This window comes from Amphiura filiformis, chromosome 9 (genome assembly GCF_039555335.1).
Source record: "Amphiura filiformis chromosome 9, Afil_fr2py, whole genome shotgun sequence".
Lineage (NCBI taxonomy): Eukaryota > Metazoa > Echinodermata > Ophiuroidea > Amphilepidida > Amphiuridae > Amphiura > Amphiura filiformis.
In genome coordinates, this window is record NC_092636.1 from 43,945,033 (window position 1) to 43,961,857 (window position 16,825).

A 16,825-nucleotide genomic window follows, 5' to 3' on the forward strand; every position below is an offset into this window, starting at 1 on the left:
TCCAGTGCAGTAGTTGTAGTCCATGCCCCTATAATATACATATCTTACTTGTCCCCAATGCTAACACAATTTTCCAAGAGTTCATATCAATGTTATTATGACCACTCAAAGTAGTAGGAACTTTCTTTTTTTGATATGTTTATCTTTTCTGGTAATGTTTTAAGTTTCACACTTCTACTATAAAATAACTTCTACTATAAAATAAATTCTAAAACCCTGCCAAACGTAGCGAAACGTACCCATCACCTTAATCAATTTAGCTTAAATTCAATATCTGAACAAAAATACACTAGGGATAATACATTGAACATGAAACTTTCAAGATGATAGAATCTCATAAATGTAATTTGGTGACGGCATTTTCCCGCTGTGTATAAATGAGGAACATTTCTGCAACATAGAGCTAGTTAAAGCAATGCATACTGTCACACCAACCTCTAAGCGACGGTAAGTTGAAATGTAATATCTGAGTTGCCTCTAACTGAGACAAACTAACTTGAACTGTTTTAAACGCTTTTTTATTTCTTACAAAGCCACGATGACAAATGTCATTTGTGACTGGACACCACGAATCAGTCGTAAAGTCGGCCCGGTCAATTTTGTTTTATTTCGTGTTTAGAACAAATATATCATAAGCTTTAAAATGGTATATCATTTAACGATATCCAGAAGCGGGGTTATGGTTTGTTGAACTCTGCTCCTTTAACAAAAATATTTTTGCGGTTTTACATGTGTCTCTTTTTCCACATTTCTGGTAATAAATATCAAACTCATAATTGGCGGTCTCTTCAAATCATCCCCAAGTCAACGAGGTTCATGAATGTCCTCTCATTGTTATACATACCTAGACAAAATACAATGCTTTGTTATCCACCACTTGAACAGGATTTAGCCAAAGCAAACAAAGACAAGAACTATTTAAGGATTCTATAGAAATAGGTAGAAGCTTATATCCTCTTCAACAATAGGAGTATTGATTGGTTTAAACAGTGTTTGATGAGATACTTGTCGCACCGAATTGAGATACCTATGAATACGACCTTCACGCAAATGTTACACTGTAACTCAGAATACAATTTGCCGAGTTTACGGCTCATTCGTAGTGTCCAGTCACATTTACATTTTTTTAGATAATAATAAATGCAGATTGAAGTGGATGATATAAATCCATAACATGATCCTAAGGTTTGAAAGAGCGAACAAATGTTGCATGCTAGATTTCTTCTGTGTGTTATAATAGATCAGGTGCTTCACGCATACTTGTCACAGAGCAGTCAATACAAATGTTTATGCATTCAATATTGTCAAAGGCCTTAATAATTGCTACTAGAAATTATTATCTTTAAATTTGTCTTTTTATATCATTTCAAAAAATGTGCTTGGAATTTTGACATTTTAATTCTTTTGATTAAATGGAAACGTTCAATAGCAACTGTGACAACAAACCCATTTCCTTGAATGATCTGAAATAATGCGATCACATAAAACGATAATGACCAATCATAACACCAGGTAATGGATTGAGATATTTGAGATAATGAGAAACAGCGTGTTATCATTAGTCTACATCTGCCAGAATTATTCCCTCCCACTGAATTTAAGTGTCATACGGTATGATGATATATAGCATATAAACATAATAACGAAGTTAACAATCATTATTGTTTAACTTTACGAAGTGTATAGCCCCGAAACCTATATTCAGCAAAAGAATTAAGGTACAGTGTTACGAGTCGGAAGGACTCGAGGCATAATAAACGATTGCACAACACCAACACACTGTTTGCATGTTTAAGGTAACACAATCTGAATCTTTGATGAAAAGGAAATTATGATTTGACAATATTGTTGTACACTTAAGCATAATAGCACATACAATCATTTAGAATCAATGAAATACGCTGATTTAGGAATGACGACACTCACAATGTCGTTACCTTCACTTTTCACGTGTTGCTTGTTGAAAAACAGTTCCCATTCCGTTTATTGAAGCATATTAGTGTACCATTTTGAGCCAAACCCAAGAATCGGTCGCTATACCTGGCTTTCGTCAACCCATTCTTGGGTTTTGCTCCCCAAACTAAGGAATAGCTTAGTAAAACTCAGATTGGGTAGCAATTTGGGTTTTGCGATCTATTGGGTACGGACATGTCATTACTCTCAAACCAACGTGTTTCGATAGAGGTTTGCGTTGTAAATGAACACGTGAATAAGAGTGTCATCCCTTTGGTTCAGCTCAGATTTAAGACCTCATTTCTTGAAATCGGCTGATTATTAAAGAACGGTGATCGACAACCCAATGAAGGAACAAAATCAAAAGTTGCTATTTTTGTTCTAATATATGGAAAGCACGGCGCTAGTTCTCTTGTTGTATAAGTCAATAAGACATCCAATGGATCAATGTGCAACTTTTGAATTTTGCCTCTATCTTGGGATTTAGGATCACCTTTATTTATTAACCCCTTTCAACAAATGAGGTCTTAAATCCGAGCTTAAAGATGCAGCCAGCTATTACCTGCTGATTCTAATTATGACATCTGACATGCCCGCATATAATATGAAGGTAGTAAAGGAATAGTAAAAAAAACCATTATTAATACAGAGCTCATGGAAACGGTAAAAGGTTGCATATTGCGTTTACTTATGGCATATTGAAATGGATTTTAGTATTAACAAGTGGGCGTATTTGAAATGAGTTGGTATAATTACATGTAATTAAATCTAGAATTTATACATTTTAATCATTTGATAACAATATAAAATGGGACAATGTGTTCTTCATCATAGTTCATATATCACTTTTATGATTATACAGCGTAAGTAACATAACTGATGAAGTAATCACATAATCGTCATTACGATGTTAACATAATTCATAGGGTGAACACCCGCTAGTCATAAGGGTCGCTAGTCATAAGGGTCGTCAGTCATAAGGGTCGCTAGTCATAAGGGTCGTCAGTCATAGGGTTCACTAATCATAATATAAAAAAAGGACCGCTAGTCATAAGGGTCAATAATCATAATATAAAAAAGGACCGCTAGTCATAATAGAAAAAAGGTTTGCTAGTCATAATACAAAAAGAGGACCGCTAGTTATAATAGAAAAAAAGGGTCGCTAGTCATAATAGAAAAAGAGGACCGCTAGTCATAATCAAAAAATAATAGAGAAACACGTTCGCTAGTCATAATATAGATTTAGGACCGCTAGTCATAATAAAAAAAGGACCGCTAGTCATAATAAAAAAAAGGACCGCTAATCATAATTTTAAAAAAGGACCGTTAGTCATAATATAAAAAAAGGAGCCTTAATAAAAAGTACGAACTAGAGAGCGAGATTGAGACGGGACGTCGCCATGGGTTATATGGGTGTAGGATAGGAAAGGGGGATCGAGAAAGGGAGAGAGGTAGGCTAGGTAGACTCCTCTCCTCTCCTCTCCTCTCCAGTGGCGTAGCGTGGGTCATCACATTGGGGGGTGGGGGTTGCACCGACCATGATTGGGGCACCGGGTCTGTTTGGGGGGCACAAGCCGTTTTTCCTATGGGATTTTTTAAAATTTCAGATCGATTGGGAAACGTGCCCCCCGTGCCCGCTCCTCTCCTCTCCTCTCCTCTCCTCCCTCCCGTCCCTCCTCTCCTCTCCCGTACCATGCTTGGGGGCACCGACCATGATTGGGGGCACAGGGTCTGATTTGGGGGCACAGGCCGTTTTTCGACAATTTTCCTATGGGATTTAAAAAAAAATTCAGATCGATTGGGGCATGTGCCCCCCGTGCCCCTATGACGCTAAAAACTGCTCCTCTCCTCTCCTCTCGTCCCCTACCATCCCATACCCTCCCCTTCCCTTCCCTCCTCTCCTCTCCTCACATAAGTTATAATCAGTAAAAGGGGTTTTAAATGTAAATATGGTTCATTTTAGTCAATGTTACATTAAGGTTACCCTAGACCATGTAGACCCTAACCCTAAACCATAACCTTAATGCTTTTTTTTTTTACTTTTTACCCCATAATTTCCCCCATTCTTCAAGCCCTGCCCTCTTTCAGGGGCTAATTTATAGTTTAAGACTCTTGGATATCCATATTTCGCGGTTAGTGCTTCTTTGCAGCCGTGCGGGCCGGAGCAAACTATTTGGATATCCACATTTCGCGACATAGGCGACGAAAAAAGAAAACCCTGTTCTACGGGCCCGACCGACCCAGATTTTGTACAAATTGGGAAAAAAAATTTCCTGTACAAATGAATACCGACCCAAATTCTGACAATTTCAGGAACACTTTTTTTATTTTCCCAAATTTTGCAAATATTAACAGATTTTGGTGATTTTGTGGGTCATTCCCCCCCCCCAAAAAAAAAGGAAGAAAAAAAAAATAGCCCGACCGACCGACCCTACTTCAAAGGTCCGTCCGCCCGTAGAACAGGTTTTCTTTTTTCGTCGCCTTAGTGGTCCTTTTTTGAACATACCGTAGCACCCCCAGCCAGCCCCATACCTCACTTCGGTTTTCAACTAATAAAAATACTAGTATTAACGTTTTAATGATATACTTTATTTTAAGGCACATATCTTAATATAACATGAATTAAGGGACCGTTCACAAACACTTGTTGGAGGGGGGCGCTGATGCAAAAAGGTGGGCCCCGAAATTTTTTGACCCTACTAAGGGGGGGCCTGAAAAAAATGACAATTTTTCTGGGAAAAAGGGGGGGCTGAAATTTTTGAGGTCTGTAAAGGGGGCCAAACAAGTAGCAATTTTTGTTTCTACTTTCGACATTTGCCAATGTATATAATGTGTAACACAATTATATAGGCCCTACAATAAAAGGGAAAACTTGTTCACGAAAGGCTTCATGTGTCGTCATTTCATAAATTTTCGGCTTTTTCAAACTAAAATTTTACACACTATAGTGCCAAAATGGTCCACCAAATCGCTTCAGTTAGGTCTTCATTTTGCAAAATTTTCCAACTTCTGAGGGTGGACGAATCCGGGGGGGGGGGGCACCATCCCTCAGACCCCCTGCGTAAGTGAATAAGCAAGTGCCCATTTCGTTTCTACTTTCAGCATTTGCAATTGGAGGATGTATGTTTAAGACAATATATAGGCCTACGATAATAGGGAAAACTTGTCCACGAAAGGCTTCATGGATCGTCATTTCATAAATTTTCGGCTCTTTCAAACTAAAATTTTACACACTAAAAATAAATAGTGCCAGAATGGTCCACGTACCAAATCGCTTCAATTAGGTCTTCATTTTGCAAAATTTTCCAACTTCTCAGGTGGGGACGTCCCTCTCAGACACCCCCTGCGTAGAAAAAACAAGCGCCCATTTTTGTTTTTACTTTCGACATTTGACAATGAATGTTTAACACAATATATAGGCTTACAAATAGGGAAAACTTGTCCACAAAAGACTTCATGGTCCAACAAAAATTTACCACTTTTACAAACTAAAATTTTACACACTATTATAGTGCAGCAAAAATGGCCCACCAAATCGCTTCAATTAGGTCTTCATTTTGCAAAAGTTTCTTACGTCTCAGGGGCACATCCTCCTCAGATATTTTCTTGCGCCGCGCAAGCGGCGGCGTTTTTACTGCTCTAGGTCTGCCACTAGTGTCTCACGCCAAGCAATTCCAAAAAGTTGACAGCCCTGCTCCTCTAACAAATGTTTGTGAACGGTCCCTAATTTGAATATCCTTTAGAAATTGCTCCAGTTACAGACAACAGAGGGCGCTATTTACGTGGTCACTTTGTGGTCAGTGATCATTTAGTGTCCACTTAGGTCAGTGCAATTGGTATTGCTATCTTCAGAAGACAGCAATTAATTGTGTCATTTGAGGGGTTTGAATTCTGGACCACTATGGAGTCCGTGGTCATTCTTTGATTCATTACATTTCTAGCCTCAACTAACACGAAATTTACATCGCACGTTATACTCGTGCAATACACTCTTTTCATGTCCATTCACCTGTATAGGAACGACCCTGTGCAGAAAATGTTTTTGGCCGATTTCATTAAAAAACAAGGCGGATTTTTAGATGACCCTGAAATGACCTTCCAAAAATTTCACTCTAAATGTTGACTGTACCCACCAAGTTTCATGCCCATACGACAATTTTGAGTAATTTCATTTTTTTTTTTTAATTTTTAAATTTCTTTTCCAAAGTTTTCAGCGACTTTGGAGAACCACTGGACCTATTCTGAAGTATTAGGATCATTCACAGTTAATTTGAAAAAAAATTGGAAAAAAATTACAGCTTGTTATCCTTAATATGCAAACCACTAACTAATGTTTACCTCTTCATCTAGCACATATTATAAATGCATGGAAAACCAATACATGTATAATAATGTGATAGATGAAGAGGTAAACATTAGTTAGTGGTTTCCATATTAAGGATAACAAACGGTGATTTTTTTCAATTTTTTTTTTCAAATTAACTGTGAATGATCCTAGCACTTCAAAATACGTCTAGTGGTTCTCGAAAGTCAACCAAAACTTTGACATTTTTTTTAATAGATTTTTTTTCTGAATTTTTAACTTTGTATTGTGCATCATATCAGTGTCCTATCAGTCACGTAGGCCTTGTTATAAAGCCAAAAAATCGCTTCAACGAATGATCGTTATGTACAAAAGTATAGGAAACTGCATTTTTAAAAGCACATTTTCTGTGTGAAGGAAGCATATTTTTCAAACTTATAAAAACAGGTCCCAGAATGTTTTTCACATTTTTTCAAAGGTTGTAGTCATCAAATATGTGTTGAAATTGTTGCTAGATATGGAGTATAAATCCCTCCTCAAAGTGTATAAAAGCCTAGGGCTTCATTTTCACCTTGTTCTTTATTGTTGTTTTTCTATAAAATGCGTCTTCTGTGAAGCGGCTTATAAGGGATGTTACAGTGTAGAAACCATCTAGCTTCGAGGGGCTTCGCCCTCTCGACCCCCACCGGGGCTTTGCCCCTGGACCCCACCAGGGGCCCTTAAGCGGGCCCCTGGACCCCCCGCCGTCAGAGGCGATACTACGGGCGCCATGTACTCTGTTTTCTAGGTTTTCAATGTTGGCAGGTATGTAATTTACATCAGATAAACCCTGGGTGACCCCGGATGACCCCTGAAATGACCATCCAAAATTTGACTTTAAATGCTGACTGTACTTACAGGTTTCATTCCCATACGAATGTTTTTAGATTTGACCTCAGATGACCCCTGGCTGACCCCGGATGAACCCAAAATGAATTTCCAAAAATTTGGCTCTAAATGCCCATACGAAAGTTTGTAGTAATTTGACATCAGGTGAACCCAGGGTGACCCCGGATGACTCCAAAATGACCTTCTAAAAGTTTGACTCTACATGTTAACTATACCTACCAAGTTTTGTGATCATACAGCAGTTTTTGGTAATTTTACCTCAGATGACCCCTGGGTGACCCAAAATGACCAGAAATGACATTTCAAAAATTTGACTCTAAATGTTGCCTGTACCCTCAAAGTTTTATTCCCCTATGACATTTTTTAGTAATTTGACCTCAGATGACCCCTGGGTGACCCCGGATGACCGCAGAATGAAATTCCCAAAATTTGACTCTAAATGTTGATTGTCCCCACCAAGTTTCATCCACATACGACACTTTTAGTAATTTGACCTCAGATGACCCCTGGGTGACCTCGGAAAACTCCGAATGACCACCCGAATGACCTTCCAAAAAATTGACTTTAAATATTGACTGTACCCACCATGTTTCGTGTCCATACGACAAATTTTAGATATTTGACCGCATATGACCCCTGGGTGACCTCGGATGACCACGAAATGACCATTCAAACATGACTCTAAAATAATATTGACTGTACCCACCAAATTTCGTGCCATACGGCAGTTTTAGTAATTTGATCTCAGACGACCCCTGGATAACCCTGCATGACCCCAAAATGACCTTGGCAAAATTTGGCATTAAATGTTGACTGTGCCCACCAAGTTTCATGCGCATACAACAGTTTTTAGTAATTTGACCTCAGGTGACCCTGGATAGCCTAAGATGACCTCTAAATGACCTTCTAAAAATCTAACTCTAAATGTTGACTGACCAAGTTTCATGTCCATACGACATATATATGACACATGGATAACCCCGGATGACCCAAAATGACTTGCTAAAAATTTGTCTCTAAATGTTGACTGTACCAAGTTTCAAGTCCATACAACAGTTTTTAGTAAGTTGACCTCAGATGACCCCTGGATAACCCTGCATGACCCCAAAATTACCTTTAAAAATTTGGCTTTAAATGTTGACTGTACCAAGTAATTTGGTCTCAGATGACCCCTGTATGACCTCGATTGACCCTGAAATGACCTTCCAAAAATTTGACTTTAAATATTGACTGTACCCACCAAGTTTCATGCCCATACTAAAGTTTTTTTTAATTTGACCTCAGATTACCCCTGGGTGACCTCGGATGACCCCGAAAAAAGTGACCGGAAAACGTTTAACTGTCGGGTTATATAAAGGGTATAAAACGTTTTCATAACATTCAAAAATATTTTTTGATTACTGCAAATATTCTAACATAATTTTATTCAAGTGTTGACAAAATATTTTGCAAAAAAATGTTTGCAAAAAATATTTTACAATAACATATAATAATCATTTAAAAAATATTGTTGTAGTGTGTTTTCATACAAATATTAAAAAAAAAATTCATGACCTTTGTATAACCCGACATTTAATGTTATCAAATTGTTTTTACAAAATAAAAAAGCTACCTAATTGAGAATAACAATATTTGTATAATAGTTGAGGTCAAAGAGCATGCAGAGATTTTCAAACAGCTCTAGTTCTAATTCTCTGGCTTAGCAGACCCTTTTCTCTTTCATGACTAGTGAACCTTCTATTGTATTATTATGGTTGGCGGTCCTTTTTTTTTCTGCCTCCGCAGGAGGTAGTTTGCTTTGAAATTTACACCTAAAATGCCGCACATTGCGCGGCATGTAGGCCGATTGTACAAATTTATATTCTGACAAGTACTCTAATTTCCGCCCAATATCGAGAGCCCAATATATATCCCCCACCTCTGTGCGCCACACATAAATTCGCCTATCGCCATTTCCGAATGGACAAAAAGGTAATCACGCTTCCGCAGCATGTGCAATAAATTAGCATTAAAATTAATCTTATTCTATAGGGATTCTAGAAACACCTAGCACGTGGCGACAATGGTGCGTGTCTATCAAGCTCATGAATTATGCATTAGAATTTTTTTAAACTCATATATTGTATAATTGAAGACCGAATTAAAAAGACTAGCTTGCGTATGCCGTCCTGTCAACCAGACCAAAAATGCCATACTGCGCAGGTCAGCAACCAATCACGGCGCGCCTTTGTCCTGACGTCAGACGCAAACTAGTATTTTTTTAATTCGGTATTTAATTATGGATTGTAGCCTCATCACATCAGCAATATCGTAGAAAAAGTCGGACAACCGTTATGCTGTGTGTGGCAATGGGAATACACATTAAACAAGGTTTAATTTCATGATTACATGAAACCTGAATATCAATGGAAAAACTCTGGCTGGAGAAGTTGAAGCTGACGTTCATGGCGACACTTTGGATGTGATAATTTGACATCATGGATTGTTTTGTGCAAAATTGGAGGTATTTTTGCGGCGAGTCAGCAGACCGACTGACATGCAGGCTAGCATGCTAGGCTCGACTAGGCCGCAATCATCGTGTCTACATCATACCCGCTGGACAGCAGGAAGAATGTTTATAACTAACATTTCAATACAATCATGTTACTTTTATCTTGAACTTGGAAGAAACTGATTTCAATAACAATTTCAATATTGCAAACTCATGACCATCAGTGACCATACATTACACTAAACAGTGAGATCCGTGCCGGTTTATGACTAGAAAGTAGAATGGATTATTTATTTCTGTTCATCTTGATATCAACATTTAAATGGTAAGTTCATGAGTTTGACCTCAATTAAAATACAAAACAGAACCCGTGTCAAATCTACATTGTATGTCGCACAATTATGTGTTGTGCATGACTGAGTGCATGATGCTAGCATATGACTAGTCTAGGGCTAGGCCCGGGGCTAGCAAACTGATTTCAATAACAATTTCAATATTGCAAACTCATGACCATATACCATCAGTGACCATACATGACACTAAACAGTGAGATCCGTGCCGGTTTATGACTAGAAAGTAGAATGGATTATTTATTTCTGTTCATCTTGATATCAACATTTAAATGGTAAGTTCATGAGTTTGACCTCAATTAAAATACAAAACAGAACCCGTGTCAAATCTACATTGTATGTCGCACAGTTATGTGTAGTGCATGACTGAGTGCATGATGCTAGCATGACTAGTCTAGGGCTAGGCCCGGGGCTAGTCCTTTACTAGCCCTTGGCAGTTGGCAGTATCTGGAAAACACTCCTCCGACACAGCGCTAGTCCAAATCTAAAAACATTTCTGCCAGTTCGAAACTGAAACCACTGCGCCAGCCCGAATTTGCAAAACATGGCGCTATTCCGAATCTGAATTTAGAACACTGCGCTAGTCCGATATTCGGACTAGCGCCGTGTTTTTCAGATTCGGACCAGCGCTGTGATTTTCAGATTCGGACTACCGCTTTGGTTTTCTGCAGTTTCGGACTGACGAAGTGTTTTCCAGACTCGGACTAGCGCAGTGTATTTCGGATTCGGACTAGGGGTGGGTCGGACTGTTAAAGTGTTTTCAGATTCGGACTAGCGGTGTGTCGGACTGTTGCAGTGGTGTTCAAATTTGCCAAATGCATCCATGGGTTTTATATCTTATTTTGTAGCCTATCTGAAAATTTTACTTTGCATAATTCTTGCATATATAATTAGAAAATAAGGCCTACCTGACAACATTGCACAAAAAAAAAAAAAGTTGTTGCCAACGACTTGGTTTCGCTCCATTTTGATTAAAATAAAATTTTCAGTCTTGTATTAGGAGAAAATGGACTCACATATTTTAATCAGACAAAAATCTATATCCAATAGCGGGCGGCCTTAAAGCTAGCATTATAAGTATCTCTTTAACTAATAACAAAAGGTGTCCACTGGTATCTTGGAGGCATTGTCTTTTTTAAAGACATTTCTTGTTTATTATGACTAGCGATCCTTTTTTTTTATTATGACTAGCGGTCCTAAATTTATATTATGACTAGCGAACGTGTTTCTCTATTATGACTGGTGGTCCTTTTGTTATATTATGACTAGCGGCCGTGATTTTTTTCATTATGACTAGCGGTCCTTCTTTTTATTATGACTAGCGAACCACTTTTTGCATTATGACTAGCGGTCCTCTTTTTCTATTATGACTAGCGAGCCTTTTTTTTTCCATTATGACTAGCGGTCCTTTTTTTCTATTATGACTAGCGAGCCTTTTTTCTATTATAACTAGCGGTCCTCTTTTTCTATTATGACTAGCGAGCCCTTTTTCCTATTATGACTAGCGGACCTTATGACTAATGAACCCTTTTTCTTATGACTAGCGAACCCTTTGTTTTATTTATGACTAGCGAACTCATGGTATAGGAAACTACACGTTATGACTAGCGACCCTTATGACTTATGAACCTTATGACTAGCGACCCTTATGACTAGCGACGTGTAACCATTCGCAGTAAGCAATACTCTTCACACCTTTTCTAAATACGTGAAATAGATACAGGTCTTGTTGTCTCAGGTTATCGACCTTCAACACATATAAGTGTTTCCTGCTCTATCAAATCACGACACCTAAGTACCTTATCATTATCTAACAGCTGGGATGTTTTCATTAAATGGTGTTGTGTTTTTTCTGTGCATATCAAATTTTGAAACTAATTCATTTTGTTTTCTTTTCAGATCAAATTGATCAAGATTATTAATACGGTATGACAGGTTTTGTTACGATGAATAGTGTAATGTACGTGCATGTATGTAACGCGAACAACTGATCAATGTTTGTGTCAAAAGCAGATCTGTTCTTGACGATAGTTCAATCATATGATAACATCATAATGCGACAAATTGGTATGTCATCGGTACGACATTGTTCTCATAAAAGTAACATACCTTTAGATGTATCACATAACAGTCATTTTATGATAATATGTAACGTGTCATGTCAAAACGAGACACTTTTGGGCAGGTTATCAATTTTGAGGTTTTTACATATCTTAAATATATTTTACTCCACAACGCCGTTTTCCCCAATGAAATCGGACATTCCTAAGCGAAGATATTGAGTTCGTAAGTTATGGTATTATAAAAATGGAAATTGAGATATCGGCCTTTAAAAATATTATTGATAATGTTGAGAGTATGAATTACCTTGAAAAACGTATCAAACAATACAAGACGCCAGTTATATTCCGGTCTGAAACTATCAGACAATATTTTTAACATTAATAACATCGCAAATTCGCAACAAACCCAAATTGTGAAAAAATCACCCGGATAGATTTTTGGCTATATCTCCATTTACGATCCTGCCCAAAAGTGTCTCCTTTTGACATGACACGTCACATATATTGGTATCACTGGATAGAAGAAACCATGGATATGAGTTAACAACACATTACCGTTTGTAAGACTAAGATAATCTTCAGCAAATCTGTATTCATAATATAGGGATACGTTTGTACACTATGAAGGATATAAATATAGAATAGACACGTTGGGTAGTTTAGCCTTCTATGACTTATAATGCCATCAGCTCCACTTAATTGAATAGTGGTAAAAACCGGCGCAAAAGTCATCACTTATTGCCGCTTCCGGGTTTTTTCCTTAATAACACCATGAATTATTATTTTCAATTCTGATTGAATTCTGGTTTGGTTTACACCATCCTACCTTGGGAATGCCATAAAACATATTTCCTTTGGGCTTTCACAATAGAGGCAATTACAATCAATTTCTGAAGAAGTATGAATGATATATAATACCGCAGTGTAAATATATTTCCTCGTCCCGTTTAGTTGCATTTTTACTTTTATCAGATTATTTAAGCTGCTAATGAGCGTTTCCACACGGGCCGCGAGATCCGATTTTATAAATGCGTACCTTCCGCTGTCCGCATCACTATAAGCGCATAGTTGGGCTACTTGGTGATCACTTTTCGCTACTCGCTACTCGCTACTTGTCAAGAATGGGCTTTTTCTGGTGTCATGCCGCGGCAGTAACTTGACGTACTTCCCTTTTAATTTAGCTGATTTATAAAGGTTTTGAGCCTGAAGCTCAAAATTATAATTACAACTTCCCATTAAATACCAGAAGTTCTTAAGTCAAGTAATTTTCTGCCAAATTGGGTGATTTGCATTCTAAATTCGGATAAATCCACCCAAATATCTGGTATTGTGTGGTTTTTTTCGGAAGCTTAAAAACTTAAAAAGGCTATTTACAAATATTTCCCCGACCTGGTGAGCCAATACGCTGCGCCTTGGCACTAGATAATTTAGACAACAAATTCTACACGTGCTCTGTGAAGCACATCTGGAAAATGGTCATACAATACAATACAATACAACCAAGCATTTATATAGCGCCCTCCAAGGACCACAGCGCTTTCCAAAAGAACACATATAATAATAATAAAACAATAATCAATGCATTCTACATAATAAAGATACAAATACCAGATAAGCAAAGAATTAAACAAACAGATGAGTTTTTAAATTGGTTTTGAAAATGTCCAGTGTTTTGGCCTGCCTGATGTTGATTGGAAGTGAATTCCATAGACGAGGACCTGCGGTTTGAAACGCTTTGTCACCGGTGAGAGTCCTGGTTTTTGGAACAATGAGAAGTGTTCTGTCAAGTGATGAACGAGTGGCGTACTTTGGTTTGCGAAATGTGATCAGTTCTTGCAGGTATTCCGGAGCTTGTGAGTTGACGCACTTGTATGTGATGACCAATAGCTTGAATTCGATACGCTTACGGATCGGTAGCCAATGAAGATGGCGTAACAGAGGGGCACTAGATGTATCACGGCCAACCATCATTATAAGTCTCGCGGCTCTATTTTGTAGGCGTTGCAGACGAGTTAGGTCATATTCAGTGGCTCCAAACAGTAAGGCGTTACCATAGTCTATGCGAGAAAATACAAGAGCTTGAACAGCCAGCTTGCATGTGTCCAGATCTAAAAAACGACGAATCCTGGGAAGATTGCGTAGGTGAAAACTGACGCACTTCACAACTGATGAAATCTGACTAGACATGTTTAAAACTGGATCGAAAATGACTCCGAGATTCTTCAGCGTCAATGTAGGCTCAATGATGACACCATCAAGATTTAACTTGATACCCGAAAGATTACTTATAAATCTCGAAGACGCAGCAATATAAAACTCAGTTTTTCCTGGTTTAGCTGCAACTTGTTTTGTGACATCCAAGATTTTATTTGATGTACACATGTCTTGAGTCTGTTGAGAGCTCGCTCACACTCATCAGGAATTCGCGGGTCGAATGAAACATACACCTGGGTATCGTCAGCATAAATATGAAAACTGACATTGTTCCTGCGCAAAATGTCCCCAACAGGATGAGCATACATTGTATATCCCCTGGGTCCTAAGATGGATCCTTGCGGCAGGCCAAAATTCAATACATGCTCGTTGGAGAACTGTCCTGAAATACAAACACGGTTTTTCCTGTTTTTAAGATAACCAGCAAACCATTGTAGAGCGCAACCCTGAATATGAAAAGTATGACAAAGTCTGTTGACAAATATGGTGTGATCGATTGTATCAAATGCAGCCGATAAGTCGAGCATGACGAGAAAGACTGCATTCTTGTTGTCAATTGCTGAAGCAATGTCATTCTTTACCCTAAGCAGTGCTGTCTCGGTAGAATGCAATGGTTTATAAGCAGATTGGAACGACTCATTTAGGTTATTTTGATTGAGATGCTCAGTTAACCTACTAGAAGCTACCATTTCAGCAACTTTAGCAACAACCTTGATATTTGAGATGGGCCTGTAGTTCTTAAGAATATTAGGATCCATACTCTGCTTCTTAATAACGGGTGTTATGATAGCATCTTTCAAAGAATCGGGAAAAATACCTGTATTAAATGACACATTGACAATTTCAGCTAAAATTGGAATGAAAAGAGTCGAATGGTCTTTGAGAAGCCACGTCGGTATCGGATCGAGCAGACACGATTTATTAGAGCACTTTTTGAGGGTGCGATCAATCTCCTCAAGGGTAGCCGGCTTCAATTCATGAAGCTTCGTAACATCATGACTCTCAATAGATTCAACTCCTTTCATATCATCAGACAGATTGTGAAGATTACAAGTCACATCTGCACCATCAGATATACACATATTATTACCGTCGATGGAGACATTATTAGAAACACCCAAGTCACTTTCCATGTCCAGATTCTGTCTAATCGTTTGGATTTTGTCAACGAAAAATCAGCAAATCTTTCAGCCAATTGACATTCAGAATCGGAGACAGGAAGTAACTTGGTATTGTTATTAAGCAATGAATTAAGAGTTGCAAATTGCTGTTTGCTGTTGGCAGTAAAAAGCTTGTCATGAAAATAACTACTTTTTGCTTTTACAATCAAGTCCTCAACAATGTCCTTTTGCACCATATAACGATCTTTATCAGTATTCAACCTGCTTTTTCGCCATTTATTTTCTAAACGCCTACGATCGCGCCGAGCCTCATGTATAGTGTCATTGTACCAAGGCATACGAGGCCGAATAGTATAACGTCTTGTTGTAAGCGGACAATGTTTGTCAACGATGCTACTGAGAGATGTTTCATAATGTGCAACTAAGTCATTAGCGCTGACATCAGTAGGCTTCGCTTCTAGAAGATGTTTATTTAGGTCACCTATAAAGGTATTCGTGTCCATATTGTGGTAGTCACGTGAAGACTTCATTATCTTTACAGGGTCAGGTTTCTTCCTTTGGAGAGTACATCCTACGAAGAAATGATCAGAGTAGAGTATCGGTTACTTTCCATTCCACAATTAAGTTGTCTTCTGGACGGGCTATCAGCAGGTCGATGGTATGACCATCCTTATGAGTCGGGACGTTAACGGATTGCTCTAGACCTGCATCCAAAATCGAGCACGTGAATCGCTTAACCTCAGATTTTTCCGGCTCGTCCATGTGGATGTTAAAGTCTCCGGTAAGCAAGACCTTTCCGGTAATAAGGAAATGTCACCGAGAAAGACTTCAAACTCATCTAGAAACTCACTCGTTTTGAGACCATTGGATGTAGATGGATATGGTCTGTAAACGGCAATTAAACGGATATCTTTAGTCTTTCCCATAACACACGCATGCTCAAAGGTCTTAGGTGCAAGTCCAGTTGGTGTCAAATGGAGATCAAGCGAAGACTTGTATAGGATGCCTACGCCTCCCCGCGGTCATCCCTGGGAACGTTGATGAAGGAATAACCACCAGGAACAAGTTCACCAATTATTACATGATCGTCAGTTCTAAGCCATGTCTCCGTTATCACAAAAATATCTACATCATTCTCCAGAACATAGTCATATGCAATTGATGTTTTGTTACATATCGATCTTGCGTTCCATGTGTGGACATTAAGCAGGTTTGGATTATAAGGTCCAATTGGACGTAGAGCAGATAGATTAGCGACTCTCTGGGATTTCTTAACAGGCAGTCGATCTGATACCAAAACTGAAATATTTCTCAGTGTTCTTCTAAAACCGCCTCTTGTACCTCGTTTTCTTATGCGTTTCTGTTTTTGCTTTATTGGCAAAGTACTACTTTCACATTGGTGATCTAAACATGGATTTTGAAGTAGATTTAAATCAGCCAGT

At 38.3% G+C, this 16,825-nt stretch overlaps 1 protein-coding gene across 1 annotated transcript; it reads right to left on the reverse strand.

Moving 5' to 3' along the window:
- Positions 1 to 13,671: 13,671 nt before the first annotated feature.
- LOC140160093 (uncharacterized) lies at positions 13,672 to 14,235 on the reverse strand. The gene has a single exon (XM_072183367.1). The coding sequence runs from the start codon at positions 14,233 to 14,235 to the stop codon at positions 13,672 to 13,674; it is 564 nt and encodes a 187-aa protein (XP_072039468.1).
- Between the last annotated feature and the right edge of the window lie 2,590 nt (positions 14,236 to 16,825).